At 42.7% G+C, this 26,879-nt stretch overlaps 1 protein-coding gene across 1 annotated transcript in view; it reads left to right on the plus strand.

Moving 5' to 3' along the window:
• The window catches only part of PDE4C (phosphodiesterase 4C), a 670,938-nt gene that overhangs the window by 175,814 nt on the left and 468,245 nt on the right, over positions 1 to 26,879 (plus strand). Inside the window, exon 2 of the mRNA XM_082260761.1 lies at positions 2,194 to 2,408. Within this exon, the coding sequence (XP_082116887.1) occupies positions 2,194 to 2,408 (215 nt within the window). The remainder of the gene's footprint in view (positions 1 to 2,193; positions 2,409 to 26,879) is intronic.

The following is a 26,879-nucleotide window of genomic DNA, read 5'->3' on the forward strand; positions in this document are numbered from 1 at the left end:
CTCCTTTACCAGGGCTAATGTAGTGATCAGGGAGCCCTGTTAAAATGATCTGGGTACATTACAGGCATCTAAAAGCTGTAGAACATTAAACAGGTGTAATTAGTTTATTCGGGGTGGGTCTCCTGGTGTGGTATGGGGAGATAGGGGAGCCCCCTCTCTCACCCTCTCTCTCTCTCCCTCTTACCCCCTCTTTTTCTCTCACCACCTCTCTCTCTCCCCCTCTCTTACCTCAATCTGTCTTACCCCCTTCTTTTTCTCTATCACCCCGTCTCTCTCCCCCCCTTGCCCATGGGCGTCTGCAGAACTTTTTTCAGGGGAGTCATCATTTTAAGGTCACCCATGCTCCACCCCTTTTCATCAATGTCATGAAGGGGAGGGGCTTAGTCATTATACTTATTTGGAGTATTTATTTTAAAGGGCAAACGACAGCATTTATTTATTTTTAAAGCATCTGTTAACCTAAAAAAAAAAAAAATTGATCCTGTTCCCTTAGCATGTTTTACAGCACAGTGCTTGTTATGTGTAATTTGCCCCCCCCCCCCCCCATACTACCTAAAATACCTGGCTGATCCTGGCTGGCTATGTCCTCCCCTCTGTAAACTGACCACGGTATACCATGGCTGCTGAGCCCTGACACCATGGTCAGTTTACGTGCCTCCGTCATCTGCAGCTCACATGTCCTCCTCTGTCCTCTCTCCCCCCTCCCTCCCTGCTTGTCTGCTCCTGTGTCACTGCCCCTTCCGCTGCTGTAGTTTCATTTAAATTTTTATATCCTGTCTACAGCCTGTTTAATAATCCTGTGTGACCCTGTGTCTGTGTTTTATAAAAATAAGCCATTCTTTACAAGTTTTCAGAGCGCCAATCGCCACTTACGTGACCCCCCTCCTCCCCCTCTTCTTCTCTCCCTCTCCTCCTCTCCCTCTCCTTCTCCCCCTCTCCTCTTCCCCCCCCCCCCCCGACTGATGACAGTGAGGATTCCTCAGCCCCACTCGCTGCAGGCAGCTATCAGATGGGGAGAGGAGAGAGCCAACGGGTCACGTGAGCCGCACTCTGCGTTTTGAAAGAAAGAACACCTTATTTTTTTAAAACCCATACACAGGGGCACACAGGATTATTAAACAGACCAGACAGGATGGTATAAAGGGGCTTAACAACCACTTTAAAGGGGAAGTTGAGATTCCTGCGGAGGCCCATGTTCTTGCCCATCTCTCTCACTCTCTCTCACACCCCTCTCTCTTGCCCCCCTCTCTTTCTCCCCCTCCTCTCTCTCTCTACCCCTCTTTCTCTCTCACCCCCTCTATTTCTCACCCCCTCCTCTTTCTCACCCCTTTTCTTTTGTTCCCCTCTCTCAACCTCCTGTCACTCTCACTCCCCCCTCTCTCTCTCACCCCCCCCCTTCACTCCCTCCCTCACCCATCCCCCCTCTCTACACAAGGCAATTAACCTCTTAGTCATCGGGCATCTTTACTGCACTATGTAACAAGCAGGCGCTACCTACAGTCCGGCCCCGAAAACCCTACCCAATGTTCGCTGCGGCACGCACAGCGTGCCACACTTTTTTCGCTGAAATTAAGGCCCCAAATCATGATCTCGCCCCAGGTGGCGTCATAAAGATGGCTGCCACACAGCAGACATCATTAAATCTGGACGTGCCCAGTGGCTTCTACAGAAAGAAGCCAGGAACTTCCATGCAGGCTATGCTGCGGTAAATATTTAAATACTCTCTTTATGCAGCTGAGCTGCAGTTTGCAGGTGGGGCTTGGTGTGGGTGTGGCTTGTGTGGGGACACAGAGGGCCCCATGATCACCGATTGCCCAGGGGCCCATGAGTTGTCAGTCCGCACCTGGCGCTATATAAATTCTGTATAGTAATAATGTCAATAATGTCAAGTCTTGGGTGTTCATTTATTTAATTGGCCAGAATATAATTTTTTTTTTGGCCATTGAAATTGAAAAATGCTCAAGCACGGAACGCACCTAGCGCTTAGGCACGTTTTTACATTTTTCAGCTAAAACGCTCCTCTCTTGAATGCACAAGTAATAGTTATTTTCTTCTGTTTTTAAAGGCACCTGCCTCTAAACTCCAACTCAGGGTGTTGGGTGTGATGGCCAAAAACATATCTATGGTTTCTGAATATAACAGACGTGTTTAGAAAGCATTTGTAAAAGTCTTAATGCCTATTTTGTCTTTCAGAGGTCCCGAGAAACTTTTGACCTCAATCCATATACAAATTCTTCTTCAATGAGTGCAATCAAAAGACGGTACTCTGGTACTCCTCAACTCCCACCACTTACACATCGTCAGGGTGGTGGAGACTCTAGTAAATCTGAACCAGAAAGTGGCTCTCGTGTGGTTTTCACAATAGAAGAAATTGATACTGGAGAAGACCCTGTAACAAACTACTTAAGGTAGGAATCAAAAACCTTTAATCTTGGTGCTCTTTTGAAAAACCTTTAATCTTGGTGCTCTTTTGAAAAACGTCAAACTTTTTCAATAATTCGTAAATGTATTAGACCATACCAGCCAATCAGAATTCACACTGCTGAAGCCAGACCAATGCAAGATGGTATCTATCTGCTATGGCTTACATTAGTGATGGGATTTTTAGTGGAAGGGCAGAAAACATTAATGTGGATGAGGAATAAGGTGTAAACTCTTCTTTGGCCGCTTTCAAAATTTTGCTCAGCAGATGACTGATCGGATGACAGGTCCGTGTCTGCTCTGCTTATGCAGAGCGGACACAAGCTGCTCTGCTCTACACACACTGCCCTCTGATCCATTCTGGCCAGAGGGGGACGGATCCCCTTCCGTTTTTTTTTTTTTTTTTTACCGAATGAGATTCGACACGGAGTTGCCAACTGCCCGTGAGAACAATGGAGGGTCTGATTGGGTCCGGCTGTCTTTTTTTTTCAGACCTCATGCGTGTAATGGGGCTTACTCTTTGCTCCAGTGCTAATTTCTGCAGCTTGTAGGTGTTCCCTCGCTATCTTCATGTACAATACAAGCTATTGGCCCTGCATTGTACTTGATGGTATCATTGTGCGACCCTGCCCCAGTTCTTTATAGAGGAGACATCCGGGGACTAGTTGCACAAATAGAGGAAGCTTGCTGGAGGGAGGGATACGGTACAAATGTATACCTTATTTTTCATGCCCTAGCAAGCATTTACCTTTGCAGTCTCTCGGAGTTGAGATTTTGTTATTTATTGAATGTTGAACTGATGTTTTCACTTTTTCCTGTTAGGAAATGTCTGCCTGTAACTTACACATTTTTGCCCATAATATCCTCTTTACAGAAAAATAATGTGGCTCCTTAACAGAATTAAAAAAAAAAAAAAAAAAAAACTTCCACTGATTCTTCACTGTTTAATACTGTAAGTGATATTGAAAATAATATGACAAAAACATAATGGTAAATCGTCCCGGACGACGTATGACGAAACCGGTCAGGCGGTACCGGACGTACAACTACCACGCCCCCTAGACGCCGGCTTTTGACTACACGCGGGACACTGCGGTTTTACCTTTTTGGCTTTACTGATGTGATCGGTACAAGTTTTTAAAATGTAAGTGCTTTTTCAAAATTAACCTTTTACATGTTTTTTACGGGATTACACTATGTGCCCTTCATTTCCTCTCTATACATATGATAACACCCCTGGAGTTCCTACACAAGAGGTCACAGCAGATATACATCTCTTTCCCTGACTTCTGAAGGAGGAATTGTATCGGTATCTAAGTGTGTGTGGCCTTTCCATTAAATTGGTGGCCTATGCTTCTGGTAAGCAGCCAATTCATACGTTTGTCACGGGTGCATTCCTGCTCCATCACCTCCTTGGGATTCAAGCCTCCTTTCTATCATTGCCCATCCTGGAACTTGTGCACTATCGTTGGATTTTTATGTTTCTCTGAATGGAATTTTTTTTTCACATAGATGCACGATTTACACCAATTAATTTACTTATTATATGGTTTACACTATTATATAGTTAGCACTGCACTTATATGCACTTATATTCACTTATATGCACTGGTTTACACTATTATATAGTTAGCACTGCACTATTTGTATTTATATTATAATGGTAAATTTACCCATACAGCCGACTTTACCAAATGATAGAATGTATCTTCTATGGAATTATTTAGTATTTGCTATGATATTGTATCCATAAAATTAACACACTGCCAAATAAGCCTAGAGCTAAATAATGAAAGCGCTATTAAAGTTCACACAGGGCTTTTTTTCTTAGAGAATAGGTGCAGGAAATTCCCTGTTCCAAGTCACCCCTGGAACACTGTTCCTTGGTTCTACCCCCTACCTGTCCCAAGACTACCCCATTTTAGGGAATACAGTAAGATTTGTGGAACTAAGTGATTATATACAGCAGGAGCTGACTGGCGGGTAACGCTGACTCAATGTCCGCCGACACCCAGCGATCATTTATTACACAGGCAGAATGGTAGTCTGCCTATTTAACCAAGGCTGATTGCTGTTCTGTCAGCAGGAAAGGGATTGATCCTGTGCTCCTGTAGAGCAGGAACATGGATAAATGCCTTCCCCTAGTAAAAGAACACAGACTAGGCACACATTTAATTATTTGATCACCCCTGATGGTAACCCCTTCCCATCCAGTGTCATCATTAGTACAGTGACAGTGCACATTTTTGCATTGATAATTGTATTAGTGTCACTGGTCCCAAAAAAGTGTCAAAAGTGTCAGTTAGTGTCCCGACTGCCTGCCGCAATATTGCAGTCCCACTATAAGTCACTGATCGCAGCCATTACTATTTAAATAAATAAATATATGCCATAGTTTGTAAACGCTATAACTTTTGCGCAAACCAATTAATATACGCTTATTGGGATTTTTTTTTTTTTACCAAAAATATGTTGCAGAACACATATTGGCCTAAATTGATGAAGATATTTGATTTGCCCTTTTTTTAGATATGTTTTATGATGGAAAGTAAAAAATATTGTGTTTTTTTTTTTTTCCATAATTGACGTTTTGTTTGTTTATAGCGCAAAAAATAAAAACTGCAGAGGTGATCATATACCACCAAAAGAAAGCTCTATTTATGTGCATCGTTGCACAACCGCGCAATTGTCAGTTAAAGAAACGTAGTGCCATATTGCAAAAAAAATAACCTGGTCATGAACGTGGTAAATTTTCCTGGGATCAAGTGGTTAAAGAGTAGCATAGACATTCCAGTTTGATTATTGAAGAATGACACATTTTTTTCAGCTCAGAAGTTAAACCCATTGTTTGCACATTATAAATGCGTATTTCATATGCAGCCGGCATCGAAGAAGACCAAAGTGAGCAAACAACAAAAAATGAATAACTTTTTCCAATGCTCAAATGTTTACCCTGATTTCAGTCTGCAATAATAAGTGTGTTATTTATCTAATATGCATCTACTTTGATAGCTAGTGTTTGGTTATGTGCAGTTTCCAGCTGTAATGGCTTCTTGCCAAAAGTGCAGCTTCTTTGTTCCATTGATGTGGAAGTACTGTGATGTGGAGTGATGATGACTGTCACAGTGAAAGACATGTACTCTCACCTATAGTAATGACAACAGTGCCCCAACTAAGTGCATCCAGCATCATTTTCTTTTTTATAGACTATTTTTATCCCTAAAAACATGCTATTTATACATTTCAGCTTTGTGAAACACATCATACATTATTTGAGAAATGGACATAGAGGTGCTACTTCAATTTTGTGGCAAATTTTTAGTTGGTATTTAGGGCTATCTACCAACTATTTTGTCAGTTCTGACCTTCTTGATGTACTCCAGCTTGCAACCGCTGATTCAGTTTTCAGATGCAATTTATCAATGCTTGGTATATGTGGAAATTACGTCTGTATTTTGTGTATGGGCACTAATTATTCTGGGCCCATGGTGATATCTCAGTTGCTTTATGCTGCTTTAAAACCTGATTTTCATTGCTGATTGATGTGACTTTTTTTTTTTTTTTTTAAGATTACATGTACTAATGTACTAACTCACAATGCATCTAAATGCATCTAATATGGTTCAAATGGCTGCTTTGTTTGTAATTGTGATTTTATTAGACTATGTTCATATCTAGGCGTGTCTATTTTTACAGGGTTTTTTTTGGGGGTGTTTTACAGGCATTTTTGTAGCGTTTTTGTGCAGAGTTTTTAGGTTGAAAAGTGACCAATGAAAAAATAAATAAAAACGCTTGTAATCTGTCAAAAAATAAGCTTATGTACTTTTTTGAGCGACAGGCGTTTTGCTTAAGGCGACAGAATGCTCAGATGTGAATAGGGGCATTAAAATTAATGGGATTTCTCTTACGTCCTCTGACAGTCGCCGCCCATGCACACAGTCTTCACTTATGGGGTATTGACTTCATCTCCACAGGAGTTTCTAGGCATAAGACTTGTAAAAGAACAATTAATCTACATAGTCACACTAATGGGGGCTGTCCTTCTAGTAGTCCAATACCCCCCTGCAATAGCCATCCCAATTCAGTTTGTCTTCTGCCTAGCTTCAGGAGTGGATAGGCACCCTGTGCTGAGGCTACAGTCTCAGCCTTTCTTCTCTTTCTTTTATGATTTATTTTCAAAAGCTGTAATTTTTTCTTTCCATTGCTAGGTGTTTGTTTTATCAGCACTAGTTAGTGGATCTTCGGATGAAGACAGCGTCTGCGGAGCCGGGAATCGGACTGACAATCCTGGTTCTCCAGGGCAGAAGGTCAGATGGAATCCCTGCCCACCATTGAGCGTTTCGCAGGCTATGTGTTCGCCCTGGCCTCACAAACGACCCATCCCTGTCCATCAGGGATGCAGCCAGGTGGGGTGGCTACCTCACTGGACACAGCATAGGTTCGTCCGTGCACTACTAGTGTCCTGCGGTTTTGGCTGGCGGCACTCCCCTGCCATCTGAGGGTGGGCGGTTTCCCGCTTGATATCAGGCACCCCACGCCATCGGGTACAGGTAAGTACATTCTGTGTGGGGCCTCTGTCTGGGGTCGGCAGTCCATGTGTGTCTGTGGTGTCCCCTGTGTCTGTGCGTTTTGGGCTCCCTGGTCCCTGTCCCTGCGGGGGTTTTTATTCTCTCACAGCAGCGCTGTGTAGGGTTTTGGGGGTCCCTCTCCTAAGGTCACTTTAGGGTGCTTGGGGATGCAGACACGTGTGGCGACCGCTGCGGGGTTAGAAAACCGCCGGTCCGCCATTTTAAGTGTGGGCAGCATGCCTGGCTTCACTGTGGGCGCTCATGCAGCATGCTATGTAGTGTATTTTTGCGCCTTGCGGCGCCATCTTGTGTGTGGCAAACGATCGTTCCGAGCACATGTCGGCGGCCATCTTGCCGAAGCCTCCCATTAGTTTCCATAGGCATCCATTTTCCCTTGGCCTGCAGTCTAGTTCAGCCTCCAGCGGTGACATCACTTCCTACTTTCTCACAGGAGCGACCGAAGGAGCTAGTAACACTTTGTGGGGTTCTGTCCTGCTGTTCTTTTTCCTGTCCTGCCTTGTGCAATCTTCCTGGTCAGTTTTGTCCCTGCGGGGGGTTCTGTGTGTCAGTCTTATAGCGGTGTGCTGTGGGGGTCCGCAGCGCACTTAAAGGGCCAGTTTAAAAAAAAAAAAAAAACGTTTCTTTTCTGTTATGGAATCCCAGGACAGCAAATTCCCGCCAGCTTTGGTGGGGGATTCAGGGTCCTCTGAATCCCCCGCCGTCACTAATTTGGCTGCTGTTGTGGCAACTTTGGTGTCAAAAATGGATGTGCTGATGTCTGAACGTGCTGCTAGGAAAGGGCCTAGGATTTCCTTTTCTTCTGATTCTGAATGTGACATGGTTGCTGTAGGTAGCGTGGCCCTTTCAGGGTCTCGCTCTTCTCAGGACCCGAAAGAGTCTGATGGGGAGGCGGAGGTCGCAGGGGTGGATGACTCCCCCCCCCCCCCTGGGTCGCCCGAGGAACGATCAGCTATGGATGAGTTGATCCTAGCAGTGAAGGAAACACTACATTTGGAGGATGAGCCCACCCCTCCGGGCGTTGTGTCCTCTTTTGGTACACACAGGACCCGCAAGACGGTGCAGGTTTTCCCTTGCCCCGCAGAGTTTCACCATAAGGTGACTGAGCTATGGCTTAATTTAAAACACACCTTTGTGGTGACTAAGAAGTTTCAACTTCTCTACCCTTTTGCGGCTACTACGGCTGCGCGCTGCTGTGTGCCTCCTCAAGTGGATCACACGGTGGCCAGGTTGAACAAAGCTACCCTGCTACCCACTGAGGACTGCCCGGTGTTTAGGGATCCTACTGATAAGGGACTGTAGTCTCTTGCCCGTCATTCCTACATGGTGGCAGGTTCCATGCTCAAGCCTATTTTTGCCTCTGTAATGGTGGCTCAGGCTGTGGCGGATTGGACCAAGGTGCTCAAACGCACCCTCGTGGCCGACTCTGCCCCTCCCACTACAGTGGAAATCGTGGAGCAGATTCATTGTGGGGTCATGTATTTGTGCGATGCGGCTCTGAATGAGGCCCCCTTGGCGATATGCCTGTCCAGTGTCGCTGTGGTTAACCGTCACTTAATCTGGTTAAAATGCTGGTCGGCTGACCAAAAATCCAGGAAGACGGTGGCTGACATCCCCTATGCGGGGTCTCGCCTTTTTGGGGAATCCTTGGACGAATTGGTTAAATTAGTCACGGGGGGTAAGAGCACTCTGCTGCCCCAGAATCCTAAGGGCAAGTCTTTCCACGGTAAGCGGGGCCCATCCTTTAAACCTACTCAAGGGTCCTTTCGTGCCTTCAAGGCGCAGAACAAGGGCAAACCCTTCAAGGGCCAAGGTGGCCAGAAAAAGCCCTGGTTTGGCAAACAAAAATCTGGCCAGGCCGGTGCGGCGGCTCAGTCCGCCTCTGCCTGATGGGGCGCCCTCACCCGTTACAGGGGTGGGGGGACGTTTGCGCGGTTTCCTCCAACCTTGGCTGCTCCGAATCACGGACAGGTGGGTTCAGGAAATCATTGGGTCAGGGTACAAGATCGAATTTCTTTCACGGCCGGCAAACAGATTCTTTCCCTCAAATCTTCATTTGATCCCAGGGCGGTTGCAGGACCTACATCAGGCGGTGCAGGATCTTCTCGCTCAGGGGGTGATTGTCCCGGTGCCTCATCGGGACAGGTTTCAGGGTTTCTATTCGAATCTGTTCACTGTGCCCAGAAAGGAGGGCAAAGTGCGTACGATTCTGGACTTAAAAGCGCTGAACTGCTTTGTGCGCGTTCAAAAGTTTTGCATGGAATCACTCCGCGGTGGCCTCCCTGAATCCGGGAGAGTTCCTGGCCTCCATAGACCTGAAGGATGCGTATCTGCACATCCCCATTTTCGAGGGTCATCAGAGGTACCTCCGATTTGTTATCGCGAAGGATCATTACCAGTTTGTGGCGTTACCTTTCGGTCTCAGTTCGGCTCCAAGGGTCTTTACCAAAGTGTTGGCGCCTGTTCTGGGCCTGTTGTGGACACAGGGCATTGCGGTCTTGGGATATCTGGACGATCTCCTGTTAAGATCGAGGGCCAGTCAGAGCCTGCTGCGCGATCTGTCCACTACGGTCCAGACGCTTCAGGAGTTCGGTTGGACGATCAACATTCAGAAGTCAACCTTGTCGCCTTCGGTTCGTCTCCAGTATCTGGGAATGGTTCTGGACTCTGCTCAAGCAAAGGTGTTCTTGCCGGAGGACAAGCTCCAGACCCTACAGAACGAGGTTGGGTCCCTCAGGGACAACGAATCCTCGTCACTCCGGACCTGTATGCGGTCCCTGGGTTTGATGGTGTCGGCCTTCGAGGCGATACCATTTGCACAGTTTCACACGCGGGCTCTCCAAGTGGAGATCCTCGCCAGGTGGGACAGACTACCTCAGTCCTTGGACCTGAGGGTGTCTCTGAGTCACCAGACCAGAATGGATCTATTGTGGTGGCTTCAGTCCCCGGTGGTGTCGGACGGAAAATCCTTCCGGCCAATTCTGTGGACAGTGATCACCACGGATGCCAGCCTGTCGGGCTGGGGTGGCGTTCTGGGCAACCTGTCTGCCCAGGGCACTTGGTCGGTGGAGGAATCCTCCCTTCCGATAAACATTTTGGAATTGAGAGCGATCAGGCTGTGCCTGCTCCATTGGTCGGATCGTCTTCAGGGCCGTCCTGTACGGGTGCAGACGGACAATGCCACTGTGGTGGCTTACATCAACCACCAAGGGGGCACCAGGAGTGCCCGAGAGCCCCAGGAAGTGACCGGTATTCTGTCTTGGGCCGAAACTCATGTCCCGGTGATATCAGCAGTTCACATTCTGGGTGTGGAGAATTGGCAGGCTGACTATATGAGCTCAGGGGGAATGGTCCCTGCACTCGGAGGTGTTTTAGATGCTGTGTGCAAAGTGGGGATCCCCGGATGTGGATCTGTTCGTGTCTCGGCTAAACCACAAGGTGGAAAGGTTCGTGGCAAGAACGCGCGATCCACTGGCAGACGCCTCGGATGCGCTGGTGCTACCTTGGCGTCAGTATCGACTGATCTATGCCTTTCCTCCGATTCAGTTGTTGTCCAGGTTCCTTCGCAGGTTGGCCTCGGAACAAACACTGGTGATTCTGGTGGCGCCGGACTGGCCTCGCCGGTCCTGGTACGCGGACATCGTTCACCTGGCCGTAGAGCCTCCGTGGCGGCTGCCAATGCGAGAAGATCTGCTGTCCCAGGGACCGATCTTCCATCCTGCTTTACAGTCGCTGGCTTTAACGGCCTGGCTGTTGAAAGCCAGGTCCTGAGAGACAGGGGTCTCTCCTCAGAGGTCATTCCTACTTTGATCAAGGCTAGAAAAGCCTCTTCCGGTAAGATTTATTATCGTACATGGAAAGCTTATTTTGCCTGGTGTGAGTCCGGGGGTTTCTCTCCTCCTTCCTACTCGGTGTTGAGGGTGTTGGCTTTCCTCCAGACTGGTGTGGACCAGCGCCTTGCGTTGGCCACGATTAAAGGCCAGGTATCTGCCCTGGCTGTTCTTTTCCAGCGCCCTGTGGCGTCTCATTCCTTAATTCGCACCTTTATCCAAGGTGTGCGTCACTTGGCCCCTCCTAGAAGGGAGCCCTTACCTCCATGGGACTTGAACTTGGTTCTGTCCGTGTTGCTTGAACTTGGTTCTGTCCGTGTTGCAGCGTTCCCCGTTTGAAAACATCAGGGACATCTCGTTGCCTATGCTATCTAAAAAGGTGGCTTTCTTGGTAGCGATCACTTCTGCTCGCAGAGTGTCGGAGTTGGCGGCGTTGTCTTGCCGCTCCCCTTACCTGGTGGTTCATAGGGATAAGGTGGTCTTGCGACCTAATCCGTCCTTTTTGCCAAAGGTGGTTTCGGACTTCCACCTGAATGAGGACATTGTTTTGCCTTCACTTTGTGCAAATCCTAAGCATCCAAAAGAGGTTGCCTTACATTCCTTGGATGTTGTCCGGGCGATCAGGGTTTACCTGTCGTCGAAAGAATCCTTTCGAAAATCGGATTCTCTATTTGTCCTTCCTGAGGGACCTCGGAAGGATATGGCTGCGTCTGCAGCAACCATTGCCAAATGGATCAGACAGACCATTGTACCGGGTTCCTCCCTTCCCTGTCAAGGCGCACTCTACCAGGTCGGTGAGTGCGTCCTGGGCCTATCGGCATCAGGCTTCGGTGGCCCAGGTGTGCAAGGCTGCGACTTGGTCGTCGGTGCACACTTTCTCAAAGTTCTACAAAATTGATGTTCTGGCATCAGCTGATGGATCCTTTGGCCGCAAAGTTCTCTGTGCGGCAGTTCCATAGGGAACCCTGGTTTTGTACGAGTCCCTAGCTGTTGGGGTTGTTTTCCCCTTGGTTATTTGTTTTCCTGGGTTGTTGCTCATGTTGAGCCCTTTTTTGTTACCTAGAAGGTTACCTTCTTGTACATGTGAGGTTCCTTTCTCTGATGTGGGTACTGCGTTGCTTTTCTGGCGGTTGCGTTGCCCACCCCTCATGTCTACACTGCTTTGGGACATCCCCATAAGTGAAGACTGTGTGCATGGGCGGCGACTGTCGGAGGACGTATGAGAAAACTGAATTTTTGTAAAATCTTACCGTAAAATTCCTTTCTCTGAGTCCTCCTACAGTCGCCGCCCCTGCCCTCTTTTTTGGGGTCTTTTTTATACACTTTCACTGCTTGCGACCAATGTGAATTGGGATGGCTATTGCAGGGGGGTATTGGACTAGAAGGACAGCCCCCATGGGTGTGGCTATGTAGATTTATTGTTCTTTTACAAGTCTTATGCCTAGAAACACCTGTGGAGATGAAGTCAATACCCCATAAGTGAAGACTGTGTGCATGGGCGGCGACTGACGGAGAAAGGAATTTTACGGTAAGATTTTACAAAAATTCAGTTTTTTCTTGTTGGGCGTTTTTAGAGCTGAGGCTTAGAGCAGAAAATCGCCCAAAAAATGCCAAGATGTGAACAAAACCTTACTTAGAAGTTAAAACGTTATTAACCACTTTAAGACCAGAAGGATTTGCCCCCTTAATGACCAGGCCCTATTTTGCGATTTGGCAATTGCGCAGTCGTGCGATACTGTACCCAAACAAAATTTACGTCCTTTTTTTCCCACAAATAGAGCTTTCTTTTGGTGGTATTTTGGAGGTATCGTACCTGTGCGATTTTTATTTTTTGTGCTATAAACAAAAAAAGAGCGACAATTTAAAAAAAAAAAAAAAAAACAATATTTTTAACATTCTGCTATATAACATTCCCAAAAAAAATGTAAAAATCAAAATTTTTTAACATTTTAGGCCAATTTGTTTTCTGCTACATATTTTTGGTAAAAAAAAAAAAATCACAATAAGCGATTGGTTTGCGCAATAACTTTTATGTCCTTTTTTGTTGTTTTTTTTTTTTTTACTAATAATGGTGACGATCTGTGTTTTTATGCGGGATTGTGACATTGCGGACCCCTAACTGACATTTTTGACACTTTTGGGGGGTACCAGTGACATTACTACAGTAATCAGTGCTAAAAATATGCACTGTTACTGTAATAATTACACTGGCAGGGAAGGAGTTAACCCTGTGGGTGATCAAGGGGTTAAGTGTGAGCCTAGGGGAGGGATTCTAGCTGTGGGGGGGGCGTGGCTTCTGAAATGACCATAGAGACATGTGATCCTATGTAGAAGGATCACAGGGGCTCTGTGATCATTCCAGGGAGAAGAACAGTCAGCTGTGTTTACAACAGCTGGCCGTCCTCTCTCAGCGGGGAACGATCGCGGGTGTCAGGCGGCAATCGGAGCCGCCCGACACATGCATCGGCTTCACCGCTGCGGAGTTGGGATGGGAGCACGCCGGTGGCGGCGCACGCTTGCCCCCTAGCTTCCTGCGCGCGACCGACGTAGACCTACTACGGTTTGCGCAGGAGAGCCACCCTACCGCAGTAAAAAGGCGGTGGGTGTGCTAGTATGCAATGCATACTAGTACATTATGAATTAAACTGCCCGGGAGGCCCAATTTGTTTTTATTTTTTTTTGGATTCGATCTACTACCACTTTAAACCCAAAAGCAAAAATGTAATGTATTGCAATTTACCAATAATTAAATGTAGTGGCTGCATACATTTCCTTTTTTTAAATTTTTTTCCCTTTATTTTTACCTGGTAATCCATCCAATAACACACTTCCTGTCTTAGGGTGGCTCTACTTGATGGAGGAGCAGTGGGGACATGTTTGGACACCAGCATTGTCAACCTGGGAACAGGATAGTGTTATATGCACTAGCAGAGTTAGGCTAGGTTCACATCTATGTGTTTCCTGAATGCCACGTGGGTGCGGGTAAAGCAGCCCATTTATTTTAATAGACTGCTGTACCTGGAGAAAACAAAGGTCCCTGCACCTTTTCAAAACTGAAGCTGCACTGCGTTTCCAAAAACATGGAAAAGCGCAGCACGTTTTGCGTCTGCGGGTTCTTGAGGGTGCAGGATGCGTGCGATTTACACACATTCCCATACCTGCATAAGGGTGAATCTAGCCTTAGCTGGACTTAACTAACAAATGAAAGCCAAACTCCAGTTAACACTTTTTAACCACTTGCCAACTAGCCGCCGTCGATATACGGCGACAGGTCAGCAGGTGCCTGCAAATCGCTGTACCTGTATGGGGGTGCGCCCCCATTCGCCAGCAGGGAAGCTGATTCATGGGGCCGGTGGCCGCGATTGCCGCCGGCACCCACGATTGCTCCCCGTGGAGAGAGAAATTGCGGTCTGCTGTTGTAAACACAGCAGAATATTGTTCTCTCAGAAATCAATACAGAGCTCCTGTGATCCTCCTATTTAGGAACAGAGGTCTCTGTGTTGATTCCTTAAGCCCATTCCCCCCACAGTTAATAAACACTCCCCTAGGCTCACATTTCACCCTTTGATCGCCCCTGGGATAACTCCTTCTTTGCCAGTGTCATTATTACAGTAACAGTGCATATTGTTGGAACTGATTACTGTAGTAATGTCACTGGTCCCCCCCAAAAGTGTCAAAAATGTCAGTTAGGGGTCCGATCTGTCTGATTGCTGCCTTTACTAGTAAAAAAATAAATAAATAAATAAAAATAACATAAATCTTTCCGCTAGTTTGTAGACACGATAACTTTTGCGCAAACCAATCAAAATTTGCTTATTGGGATTTTTTTTTACCAAAAATATGTAACAGAATACAAATTGGCCTAAAAGGACGAGAAATTTTGATTTTAAATTTTTTTTTATTGGGAATGTTATATAGCAGAAATTGAAACGTATTGTCACTCTTTTTTTGTTTATAGTGCAAAAAAGATAATCAATTTTTTTTTGGGTACAGCGTCGCACGACCGCGCAATTGTCATTTAAAGTAACGTAGTGCCGAATCGCAAAAAATGGCCTGGTCATTAAATGGAAAAATCTTCTGGACCAGAATTGGTTAAATAGTTACAGCAAAATATTTTTTTCTTTACGAATAAATATTTTATATCAACAAATAAAAGCTGACCATTGTAAGCACCCATGTCAGTGTAAAATGGGTTGTCTTAACCCTCTCACTGCCAATTTTGCTGCACAGCCCAATCTTTCACTTACTGGCAGGATCACCACATGAAAATAAAGGAAAAAGCCTAAAAAAGAAAACTAATGAGGATACTACTTGGTAATCTGCAATATATTACATTTTTGTTTTTGGGTGCTTGGGTGCAGTACTCTTTTAAATATTTTTTTTCTGTGGCATTTACATGATGCTTCAAGTTTACAACGGTGAAATCAGTTTACAAAATATATGATATATGGTTGAGCTGCTCCAAAACGAAATAAATGAATAAATAAAAAATATCAAATAAATAGATAAAAATAAAGTGAGGACTTCCTAGCTAATTAAAAATGTACACTTAAAGTATAAAATATGTGCAAATAATCTCCTAATCACAACAATATCCATATGAAGCCACATGAGTGGGTGGTGAAACGCGTGGAGGCGGAGCCTGGCGACGCGAGTGTGATGGTGGAAGTAGTCTCATTACATGCCTATGTGAATTGGATTGTTATATGCTTGGTTTTAACCTAATAGTTGTGAGTAGTAAATTGGAAGCTGTTATTGCTGCATTTATGCCTGGTTACAACCTTACTACACTATATTAGCTATTTCCTCCTTCTGTTGGGCTGTACAGAGATGCCCCACTTAAAGAACCCCTCAGTTGGATTTTACAGCTGGACCATAACCGGGTATGTGAGAGCAAGTGGAGGATTACCCCATTAACCACTTGCAGACCGGCCCACGTATATATATATATATATACTGCGGGGCTGCGGCTCTCCTGCCCAAAATCACGTACAGGAAATCAGGTTCTTCCACTGGCAACCAGCTGCCGCTGTGATTGGACACAGTGGGAGTCAATCAGCGGGTCCAGCGGACCCGATGTCCACCGGACTCGCCGATTGTTCCTGAGAAAGACAGAACGGCGATCTACCTATGTAAACAAGGCAAGTCGCCGTTCTGCTAGAGGGGAGACAGAGATCCCTTGTTTCTGCTAAACAGGAACACGGGATCTCTGTCTTCTCACAGCCAAAGCACCCCCACACAATTAGAAAGCACTCCCTAGGAGCACATTTACCCTTTGATTGCCTCTGATGTTAACCCCTTCACTGCCAGTGTCATTAGTATAGTGACAGTGCTTTTTGTTTGACACTGATCTTTGTATTGGTGTCACTGGTCCCCAAAAAGTGTCACTTATTGTCAGATTTGTCTGCCGCAGTGTCTGCAAAATAAAAAGAAATAGTGCTGCCCGCTGCCAAGGTGATAAATAAAATACAGTGACCTAATTTAAATTGACCTCTAAGCTGGTACAAATACAAACTGTGTTCCCACAATGATAAGTGCTGATTGAAAAAAGGCGTATATCTGCGCTGCTTAAAACAGATTGCCTAATTATATGACCCTCCTCTGGTAATAAGTAAACATATTTATAAGTACTTAAACATATTATAGAAAATCCCTCATATCAAAAACATATTTATGACATCAACACCTTATATACTTAATGACATAAAAAAAAAATCCAAAACATGAAAAACAGCAATAAATTGAAGATAGCACTCCCTCATAAACCATGTGCTACAGTTAAAAACAGAAAAAAGAAGTGTCAGTGTTTAGGGCCCTTCACCCTTACAAAGGATGTACTTCACTGAAAAAGGCTTCCAAATAGTCTGCAGTTTATATCCAAAAACATAAAGAAAAAAGGTGCAATTGTCAAGGGCTCTTCATCCTAAAGCTGGATACACACTATACAACTTTTGTTGTTAGATTTCCTTTAGATTTACCTTCAACTATGTAGTATAAGGGCCTGCCTGATTGCACACAAATTGAAAGTGTTTAGGTTTGACCTCATATTATATGGTTTTGGTAAGTCTAAAGGAAAAAATCTAAAGAAAAATGTATAGTGTGTATCCAGCTTTATAAACTATGTGCTTCAACGCCACACAGGTGCTCCACCAAAAGCTAAAATGCTCACTCACCTTGCAAGTGGATCTGTAAATGAATGCAGATCAAACAGGTTTTTAGGACAATAATACTTCTATAGGTATGATGATCATCTGGTCTCATCCACAAATGATGGCTCCTAGATGCATGTGCCGACCTCAGCTGGCTGTATCTCCATACAACCCACTTTACATATAAACAAAAAATCCACATATAGTGTAGTATGTTCTAACAATTACACACACTTGTATAAAGTACTCAAAACCCATACTTGAGTAAAAGTACAAGTGCTCTATCAAAAAGTGACTTGAGTAGAAGTACTAAAGTATTCAACATTTTTTGTACTTAAGTATTGCAAGTAGCTTTTTTTTTAAATTTCGCTACTCAAGTACTGAAAGTAAAAGTACCAGTAGTTTTTAAGAATTAATTGCTACTCAAGTACTGAAAGTAAAAGTACAAGTACTGTGTTATGTAGTTATTAAAGAAAGAAGTCAAACGTTTGAACATCATATTGTTTTTTATTATTTCAAATGATTAACCTAAAGGACAATCACAATTTCTTTGGCTGTAACTTTTTGTAAACAAAAACAGATAAAGTATGTCCCTCCCTTTCCCCTTTAAAGCATCCCTCCTTCTCTTCCCTGCATGTTTTTTTTTCTCCACAGCTTATTGGTGCGCAAAATCATATATAAACCAATGTGATTTACAACAATATATTCCAATAATGAAATAAAGGAAGAGTGTATGAAATCAAAGTCAATAAAAAGTCCATATATATAATGCCCTAATGCCATAATACCGTATATATGTGACAAAACTAGATGAATATATTTTCAAAGGTGCAGGAATCAAACAGGTGCTATTCCAAATAATAGGTGCAGACTCCCACCACCTTGTGGATTTCCCCCTTACCCGGCGGATGAAGGTAAGTGCAAAATAATATCCAAATAGACTCTTCCAGTGAAACAAAACTGCAAAAACCGTGCTCTCAACTTCCAGTGAAAAAAGCAAAAACAGCTTCTTACCAGAAAAAAGGTCTATGTACGCTTGTGACTCTCCTTGGTTGGGGGAGGTTCTCTTTCCCCTTAACAGCAGATATGTAGACCATTTTATTTATACATACAGTAGCATTTATTTTCGTATGCGCTGATTTACACATGACATTATACACATTTTTTTGAACTTCATGAAACCTGCCATCTACTGTTCTGGCAGTGGTCATTTTTATAATTGTAACGAGTAACTATGCAGCACAAAAAAAAAATATCGGAGTAGAAGTATTGAAATCATCGAAAAAATGTAGTGAAGTAAAAGTGGAAGTAGGAGAAAAAAATTCTACTCTAGGAAAGTACAGATACCGCCTTTCGGTACTTAAGTACAGTAGTGAAGTAGTTCTACTTAGTTACTATACATCTCTGCAATTACATATTACTCAGACACTGTCCTGAGGTATATTACTCACATTTTATTAGTGTATAAAAGTACCAACATGGTGCTCACAAGTAAGGTTCCAATAACACGGAGTCTGGGACTGTCGTTACCTGTCTCCCCATCCACACGTAACGGTACTAACCTGCGTGACTTCGTCAGTTAGTGGTGTTCCGCATGGATGCGAAGTTCAAACAGAAAATAAGTGAAAATCTTCACTTATTACCCGAGGAGGGTCATATAATTAGGCGGTCATATAATTAGGCAATCTGTTTTAAGCAGCGCAGAAATACACCTTTTTTAAATCCGCCGCAATGTCGCAGTCCTAAAAAAAATAAATAAAATAAAATCACTGCTTATTACTAGTAAAAAAAAAAATTAAAAATTCCATAAATCGATCTCATAGTTTTTACACGCTATATCTTTTGCACAAACCAATTAATATACTCCTATTGGTATTTTTTTCTACCAAAAATGTAGCAGAATACATATTGGCCTAAATTGATGAAGAAATTAGATTTTTTTACATTTTTGTTATTGCATGTTTTTTTAGCAGGAAGTAAAAAATGTTGGTGTATTTTTTGCAGAATTGTCAGTCTTTTTTTGTTTATAGCGCAAAAAATAAAAACCGAAGAGGTGATCAAATACCACCAAAAGAAAGCTCGATTTGTGTAATGTTCCGGTACCTTTGGTACCCTAAATTACACTTTCCACAAGTGTATGCGCCCTACCATTTACTTTTGGAAAGGTGCGCATACACCTTTAAGACTGGAGCTGTCATCACTCAGCGCCGGACTAGATGGCTATTTAAGGCGTCGGTTCTCACTCACATGTGTTCGTTCAAACACCCTTATCTGGATGCTAACCTTGCTTGAAGCTTCCATGCTTGCAAGCTTACTTCGCTGACGGAACCTCGCTGCGCTGATCCCTGTATCCCGCTACTGGATCATCCGCCTCTCCTGAACCACCCTTCGGCTGTATCGCTAATAGTGCTAAGTACCCCGCAGGGGAATTCTCTATAAACTTATACTAAGCTTACACTATCTAGCTCTGCATAGTAGAGACTGTTTATCACATCTGCATAAACTAGATTGCTAGCTCTTGAGACTACTGCTACTTTTCTGCACTGGGTTGATCTCTTTTGTATGTCCACCTGCTATTCTGTCATCTGCTATCATACAACATTGCTAAACCTTCCTGCATCCATCTGCTACTGTCTCACCTTCAAGTGTCTATCTCCTACCACCTCCACTCAACCTATCCCTCAACCTTCATCATTGTGTTACCACATGCATAAAGTCACTCTAAGAACCAGCTTGCTAATTGTGTGTATTTACTGGCTGAAATAAGACCTTCCACACATGATGAGTCATTGAGGTTGGGAATGGTATCTCAGCATATCTCTTACATGGCTACTGACGTGGAACTATTTCTGCAGCTGAAAATCCACACCATATAAAAACGCAGGAGCATTACAATTTGTGGGAAAAAAGAACCTATTTTATTTGGGTACAGCGTCACACGACCGCGCAGTTGACAGTTAAATTAACCCAGTGCCATTTTGCAAAAAATGGCTTGGTCATTAAGGAGGGTAAACCTTTTGGGGCTGAAGTGGTTGATGCGTTATCGACCTGCGTACGCAAGGTGAGCGTGCACTTCACCAGGAGTCCGTGGTGAATCACTGTAGTTATGAAACTAATGAAGAATTAAAGGAGAAGACACTATTATTGCACTTTATATTATTGCTCTATATATGGACTTGTTGGACTATATGGATATTTTATGTTGGCGATTAAGAGATTTGCACATATTTCATACTCAATGTGAGCTTTGTTTAAAGTATACATTTTCAATTAGGTAGGAAGGCCTCACTTTATTTTTATCTAATATTTCTTATTTATTCATTTATTTCGTTTTGTAGCAGCGCTCCCATATATCAAATATTTAGTTTACATTTAGGAGTGTGGGAACACATTTTGTGGTTTAAGCAGCTGGTAGTCAGTTTTTATATTGGCAGCGCGCAGCATTTACACCTTGGTAAAATCAGTTTACGACTGCTCTATAGCAGATTTACTGCTACAGGGCGGCCGTTCTGTGCAGAATCACGTGTATATCTATATATATATATATATAGCCGATTCTGCACTTCCGCCTAGAGGGCGCACTGCTTCTGTTGTGATTAGTCACAACACAAGCTGATCAGCAGGTGCCGGTGTTGATGTTCGCCAACACCGGCCAATCGTCGAGGAGAGAGGCTTGACGGAGCTTTGCATATGTACAGTAAACAATTCAGAGCCCTGTCCTATCAGCAGGGATGTGATGGATTTTCTAGTGGGAAAAAATCTATCACATCCCTTAGTACGCAAACGTACACATAGTACACAAAAACATTGGTTAGGCACACATTTAACCCTTTGATCGCCCTAGATGTTTAAGCCCTTCCCAGCCAGTGTCATTAGTACAGTGGCAGTGCATATTTTTAGCATTGATCACTGTATTAGTGTCACTGGTTCCAGCAAAGTGTCAGTTAGTGTCAGACTCCCCGCCGCAATATCGCAGTCCCGCTATAAGTCTCTGATCGCCGGCATTACTAGTATAAAAAAGTTTTAAATTCCAGTATATATTCCATACTTTTTAGACACTTTAATGTTTGCGAAAACCAATCAATATATGCTTATTGGGATTTGTTTTACAAGAAATATGTAGCAGAATACATATTGGTCTAAATTTATGAAGAAATTTGATTTTTAAAATATTTTATTGGATGTGCAGAAAGTAAAAAATATTTTTTTTTCTTTTTTAATTGTTTTTTTTTTTTTTTTATAGTGCGAACAATTAAAAACCGAGTGGTGATCAAACACCACCAAAAGAAAGCTTGATTTGTGGGAAAAAATTATATAAATTTCATTTATGTACAGCATTGCATGACCACGCAATTGTCAGTTAAATTAATGCAGTGCCGTATCGTAGAAAATGGCCTGGTCATGAAGGGGGGGGGGGTAAATCTTCCATCGGTCAAGAGGAAACCTTTACTGAGAGAATTCAGTATGCGCTATTATTGAAAATGGTAGTTGCTGGGTACAGGGCCATTTTTGGACATTTAAGAACGCAGGGCAAACAGTTCAAAGGTGAGTGCCTAAAACAATATATTTCACCAACTCAGTTTATTTTAAAGGTTGCTTCAGGTTTTACTATTATGTTCATTCTATACAATACACAAATACATTTTAAACCAGTTAGGGTTTCAACACTTTCTTTGCCAGGCCATTTTTTCCCCCTTTTTTTGCAGACATTAAAATGTGCATTTTTGGCTTGAAAATGACCTAAAACCCTGAAAACGTTTAATATTTTCTGAAAGGTTCTGAAAAAAAAAATAATGGTAGTTGCAAATACACTCAAATTCATTTTAGTGCACAAAAACACAATATAGTTGCCTTTTTTTAGTAAGAAATAAAACATGAGATTATGTTCACTAAACAGATACCAAATATGTAAATATACGATACACCAAATTGCCCATAGACGATATCGGTATTGGTGCATCCCTAAGAATTAGCAATTACAACTGTACTCGTGTGAAGCCCCTACATGCATTTTCTTCAGTTCTTCAAAGGGCCAGGGGAGGGCTCTAACTTTTTTTTAACATTTTTTACATTTATTTATATATTTTATTTTTATTTATATTATATTATATATATTATATTTATTTATTTAATATATTTTATTATATATATATATATATATATATGTATATAGATTTTTTTTTGTTAATGTTATTGCTGTCATGGGCGGGCTCCTATGTGATTATATTGGAAGGTGATAATTCCTTTGACAGCTCTGAATGCAGTAGTACGAAGCTCTGAATGCAGCCGAGCACTTCCAGGTTCATACTATGTAGAGGACATGGGGAAACAGATATTTCTTGTAGTCCTCCTGCTCATTATCCTGACAGTATTTTCTAATCTGGACCTCCAGTGTAGCGAGAAAGTTTGGGAAACACAGAGGAGAGGGGTCTAGCAGAAGAACGGAAGCAAGCATTTACCTCTGTAAAGATGATCGGTTGGCTTTAAAGTAGCCCAGAACACTTCTACATTACAGCCCACAGGGCCTGCTGATTAAATTCAAAGCAAAGTAATGGCTGATGTTTCAGCCACTAACTCGTTTTAACCCCTTCATTGTCATGACCTGTGGTACATGTCATTGGCAGCGAAGGGGTTAATTTGGTTGCAGATTATCACATACCTGATAGCAGACTAAAATGATAAGCCTCTCCTGCCCAAGTGCTCCTTGATATAAGACAGATCGTGAAAAGGGATATGAGATATAAGTGCCTGAGGATATTGCTTGCAGAACTTTTTAATGGCAAGGCCAACTGGGGAGAAACCAGCAGGACGTGCAGGCAGGAGTATCAGATGAAAAAAAACATAGGAACCATAGGAAGCAGCAACAGAAGTTAAAGTGGTTGTAAAACCACTGTGTTTTATTCGTACAATCCACTGTTACATTAATTTATATGCCCCAGTGTATATGCTTTTTTAAAAAAATATGCTGCTTTATGTGTTATTTGAAAGCGCTGCTCGGCTCTTATGCTACCGCCCGCTGCTCTCCTCTCCCGATCTGATAACTACAGTGGGAGAGGCTGAGAATCCCCCACTGACCTCAGCCGGGAGGGGGGAAGAAAAGTAGGAGAGCGGCGGGCGGTCACGTTTTTTTTCTTTTTAAAAGCACGTATACTGGGGCACATAATTTAATGTAACACAGCACATTGTAGGAATAAAACACAGTTATTTTAGCAGCAGGAGGGGAGAGGCTGGGAGCAGATCGGCACTGTCACTAGCTGACAAGCAGGGAGGGACGGGGAGAGAGGGAGCAATGAGAGACAGTGGGATGACAGAGGCACATAACCTGATCACAGTATTATGGGCTCAGCAGCCATGTTAACCACTTCTGGACCGGAAGATTTTCCCCCTTAATGACCAGGCCATATTTTGCGATTCGGCACTGCGTTACTTTAATGGACAATTGCGCGGTCTTGCGACGCTATACCTAAATAAAATTGATGTCCTTTTTTCCCCACAAATAGAGCTTTCTTTTGGTGGTATTTGATCACCTGTGCGATTTTTATTTTTTGCGCTATAAACAAAAAAATAGCGACAATTCTGAAAAAAAATAACAATATTTTTCACCTTCTGCTATATAACATTCCAAAAAAAAAAAAATGTAAAAATCAAAATGTTTTAACATTTTAGGCCAATTTGTTTTCTGCTACATATTTTTCACAATCACATTTCAAAAATCACATTAGGCGTATTTTGATTGGTTTGCGCCGAAGTTATTGCGTCTACTAACTACGGGAAAGATTTATTTCATTTTTATTGTTTTTTTTAATAGTAATGGCAGCGATTTGCGATATTTTGCGGGACTGCGACATTGCAGCGGACAGATTGGACCCCTAACTGACATTTTTGACACTTTTGGGGGGACCAGTGACATTACTACAGTAATCAGTGCTAAAAATATGCACTGTTACTGTAATAAAGACACTGGCAGAGAAGGGGTTAACAGTGTGGGTGATCAGGGGGTTAAATGTGTACCTAGGTGCGTGTTTCTAACTGTGGGGAGGGGGGCGTGGCTTGTGAAATGACCATAGAGAACTGTGATCCTATATAGAAGGATCATTCCAGGGAGAAGAACTGTTAGCTGTGTTTACAATAGCTGACCGTCCTTCTCTCTCAGCGGGGAACGATCGCGGGTGTCAGGCGGCAATCGGAGCCGCCTGACCCGTGCATCGGCTTCCCCGCTGACAGAAGTGGGCAGGAACGTGCCGCCGGCGGCACGCGCACGCCCCCTAGTTGCAGGCGCGCGACCGATGTAGCCCTACGTCGGTTTGCCTGGGAGAGCCACATTGCCGCAGTAAATACACGGCGTGTGGTCGGCAACCGGATAAACATGCTCAGTTTACAGAGGGGAGGGCAGGATCAACCAGGTCTTTTAGATGATACAAAAGACCAAATTACACAGTGCAAGCACTGTGCTGTTATTCATGCTTTAAAGGAACAGGATCCATTTTTTTTTAGGGCTACACCTGCTTTAAGCAAATACCTCTACTTGGCATTGGGACAGCAGGGTCTACTGGTGGCATCAGCAAGCAGGAACAATAATAGAAGTATGCAGCCAGATTTCAGAGTAGATCAAGGTAGGCATGCAGAGGATGGCATATGTCAATGGCAGTGACTGGCCATGGTTAGCAATGAGCAGGCTGTTCTTTACTAAATAACAGGCAGAATTAGAGTCAGAGACAAATCCAAGGTCAGAAACTGGATCAGCAGGAGTCTGCCCCTTAAATAGTCTGTTTGGCTTGATTGCTGACACTGGGCATGCACACACACCTTTCCTGTGTGCACCATGAAGCAGGCACCAGAGCCACATGCTGAGACGCACGCAATCACAGATGTCCAAGCCAGCTGGCTAACAAGAGTTCTCTGATATAGATATTAGTGCATATTTTTTTATTTCCTAGGTTTTAACTAGGAGAAGAAAATACATTAAAAATGCTCTTTTCTGTCATTTAGGCAGTCTGTCTACATTAGCAGAACATTAAATTAAGATCAAAGCGAGTTTTCACTAGCACAAATTAATATGTTCACAGATATGGGATCCCTAAAATTATGAATTACATTGTGCTTACGTATACTCACTTAATTAACAAAGCAGACACTAGAAAAAGTGGTAATCCAATTTACATAATTACAGTGCTTGGGACAAACTACCTAAACTTTCTGGAATATGTAGAGGAATTTTCAATTTACCTGGAAACCGGACGCCCTTCCATGTATAGGCATACACTTGATTTCCTCTTTAGGCATCTTATATAAAAAAAACTACCCACTTCTATATAAAAAACTAACAGAGGACCTGGATTGATGGAGGGGAAATAAACTTCTGAATCTTGAAAGAAGTTTGCTCAGTTCCACTTATGTAAACAACATATGGTATATATACCATAAGTTTAATTAGAAAAAGAAATCCCAAAAGGGACAAAAGATCGGGGAAGGGACGTTACAATATCGGAGAGATGTAAGGGCAACTACAAATGTAGAAATATATATAAATAAATGCTAAATTTTATTGATGCAGTATAAAAGATCTGTCTGCTGCAAGGCAAAATAGAATCAACATACAAATACAGAAAAATAGTATTGCAAATACAAATACCAAAAAATCACATATAATTTGAACAATCATGGAACATACAGCATAAAATATGGACTCTAAAACCCCTACGCGTTTCAACTGAAGGTCTTCTTCTGGGGATATTTGTCTATGGATTTAACCATATTTATATGTGTATAATACTAAAGCAAAAAAAAGAAAAAACAAGAAAATAACACTCAGAAATATATATATTTATACAAAGAATGAGGCTGTTGTGGCTGACACTCAACGGCTCATGGGAAGACAACCGGATACCGTAGACCCAAATGGAGCACACAAGGGACTAAGGCAAGGATAAGCAGTAAATCCTAATGTAGCGGAATAAAATACCATAATAAATCATATATATTGTCAAAAAAATACAAAAATTATAATAATTTTTGGATTGATGAAAACTCATCCAAGGAATGAATATCCAAATTTTTGGAAAAACTTCCAGTTTGAGGTCCCAAAAAAAAGGGGAAAAGACTTCAAGGTGTCAAAGATAAAGACAGACTTGCTGCTTTAAAATAAACAAATAATGAAAAATATTTTAAATCAACATAAAATAGTCACTACAATAGATTGCTCCTAGCGCCAATTTAAAGATAAGGACATAATACCTGTATTTCGACCAGCCATGTGTGTTTCTTCCTTGCTAATAAAGGAATGGAAATGCCTCTAAATAGAGAGAGTATATATACAGCACGTGATCCTCCCATTGCCAAAGGTTGGCCAATGGGAGATAGTGGTTTGCTTGATTGCACATCATTGCCAGGTTAGGAGGCATGTAAGTTTTGAATCTTTCTAATTAAAACAAATGTTATTGTCTTTCTAATTTTGAAATATTGATTGTATATAGTATAATTCAAAGATATTTCTGCGCTAAGTAAATGTGAATGAAATGATGAATCAAAAGCAGCTAACACAGACCAATAGAGAAAAGTCCAAACAATACATGTAAAACAATTTGTGTTGCGCTAATGTGTGTGCAAAATTGGCTTATAAAACCAAAAATTATATAAATTGATGAACACTCAAATGTGAAAATATCATTCAATAACCAGTGACAGTGTGATAAACCTTCAAAACAATATATAAATGATCATTAAAAATAACATGGGATAAAGTCCTCTGATGTGAATAAACCAAAGGGAGAATAGAAAGGATGTGCTCAAATCAGAAGTGAGAAGAAGCGCCACATAATCCCAGTGGAGTCCAATGAAAAACAGTCCTTGTGTATCACCCGTGGAAAATGATATAGTGATATAGTGAACTGCTT

The sequence above is a fragment of the Pelophylax lessonae genome (assembly GCF_965119305.1).
Source record: "Pelophylax lessonae genome assembly, chromosome: 1".
In the NCBI taxonomy this organism is placed as follows: domain Eukaryota; kingdom Metazoa; phylum Chordata; class Amphibia; order Anura; family Ranidae; genus Pelophylax; species Pelophylax lessonae.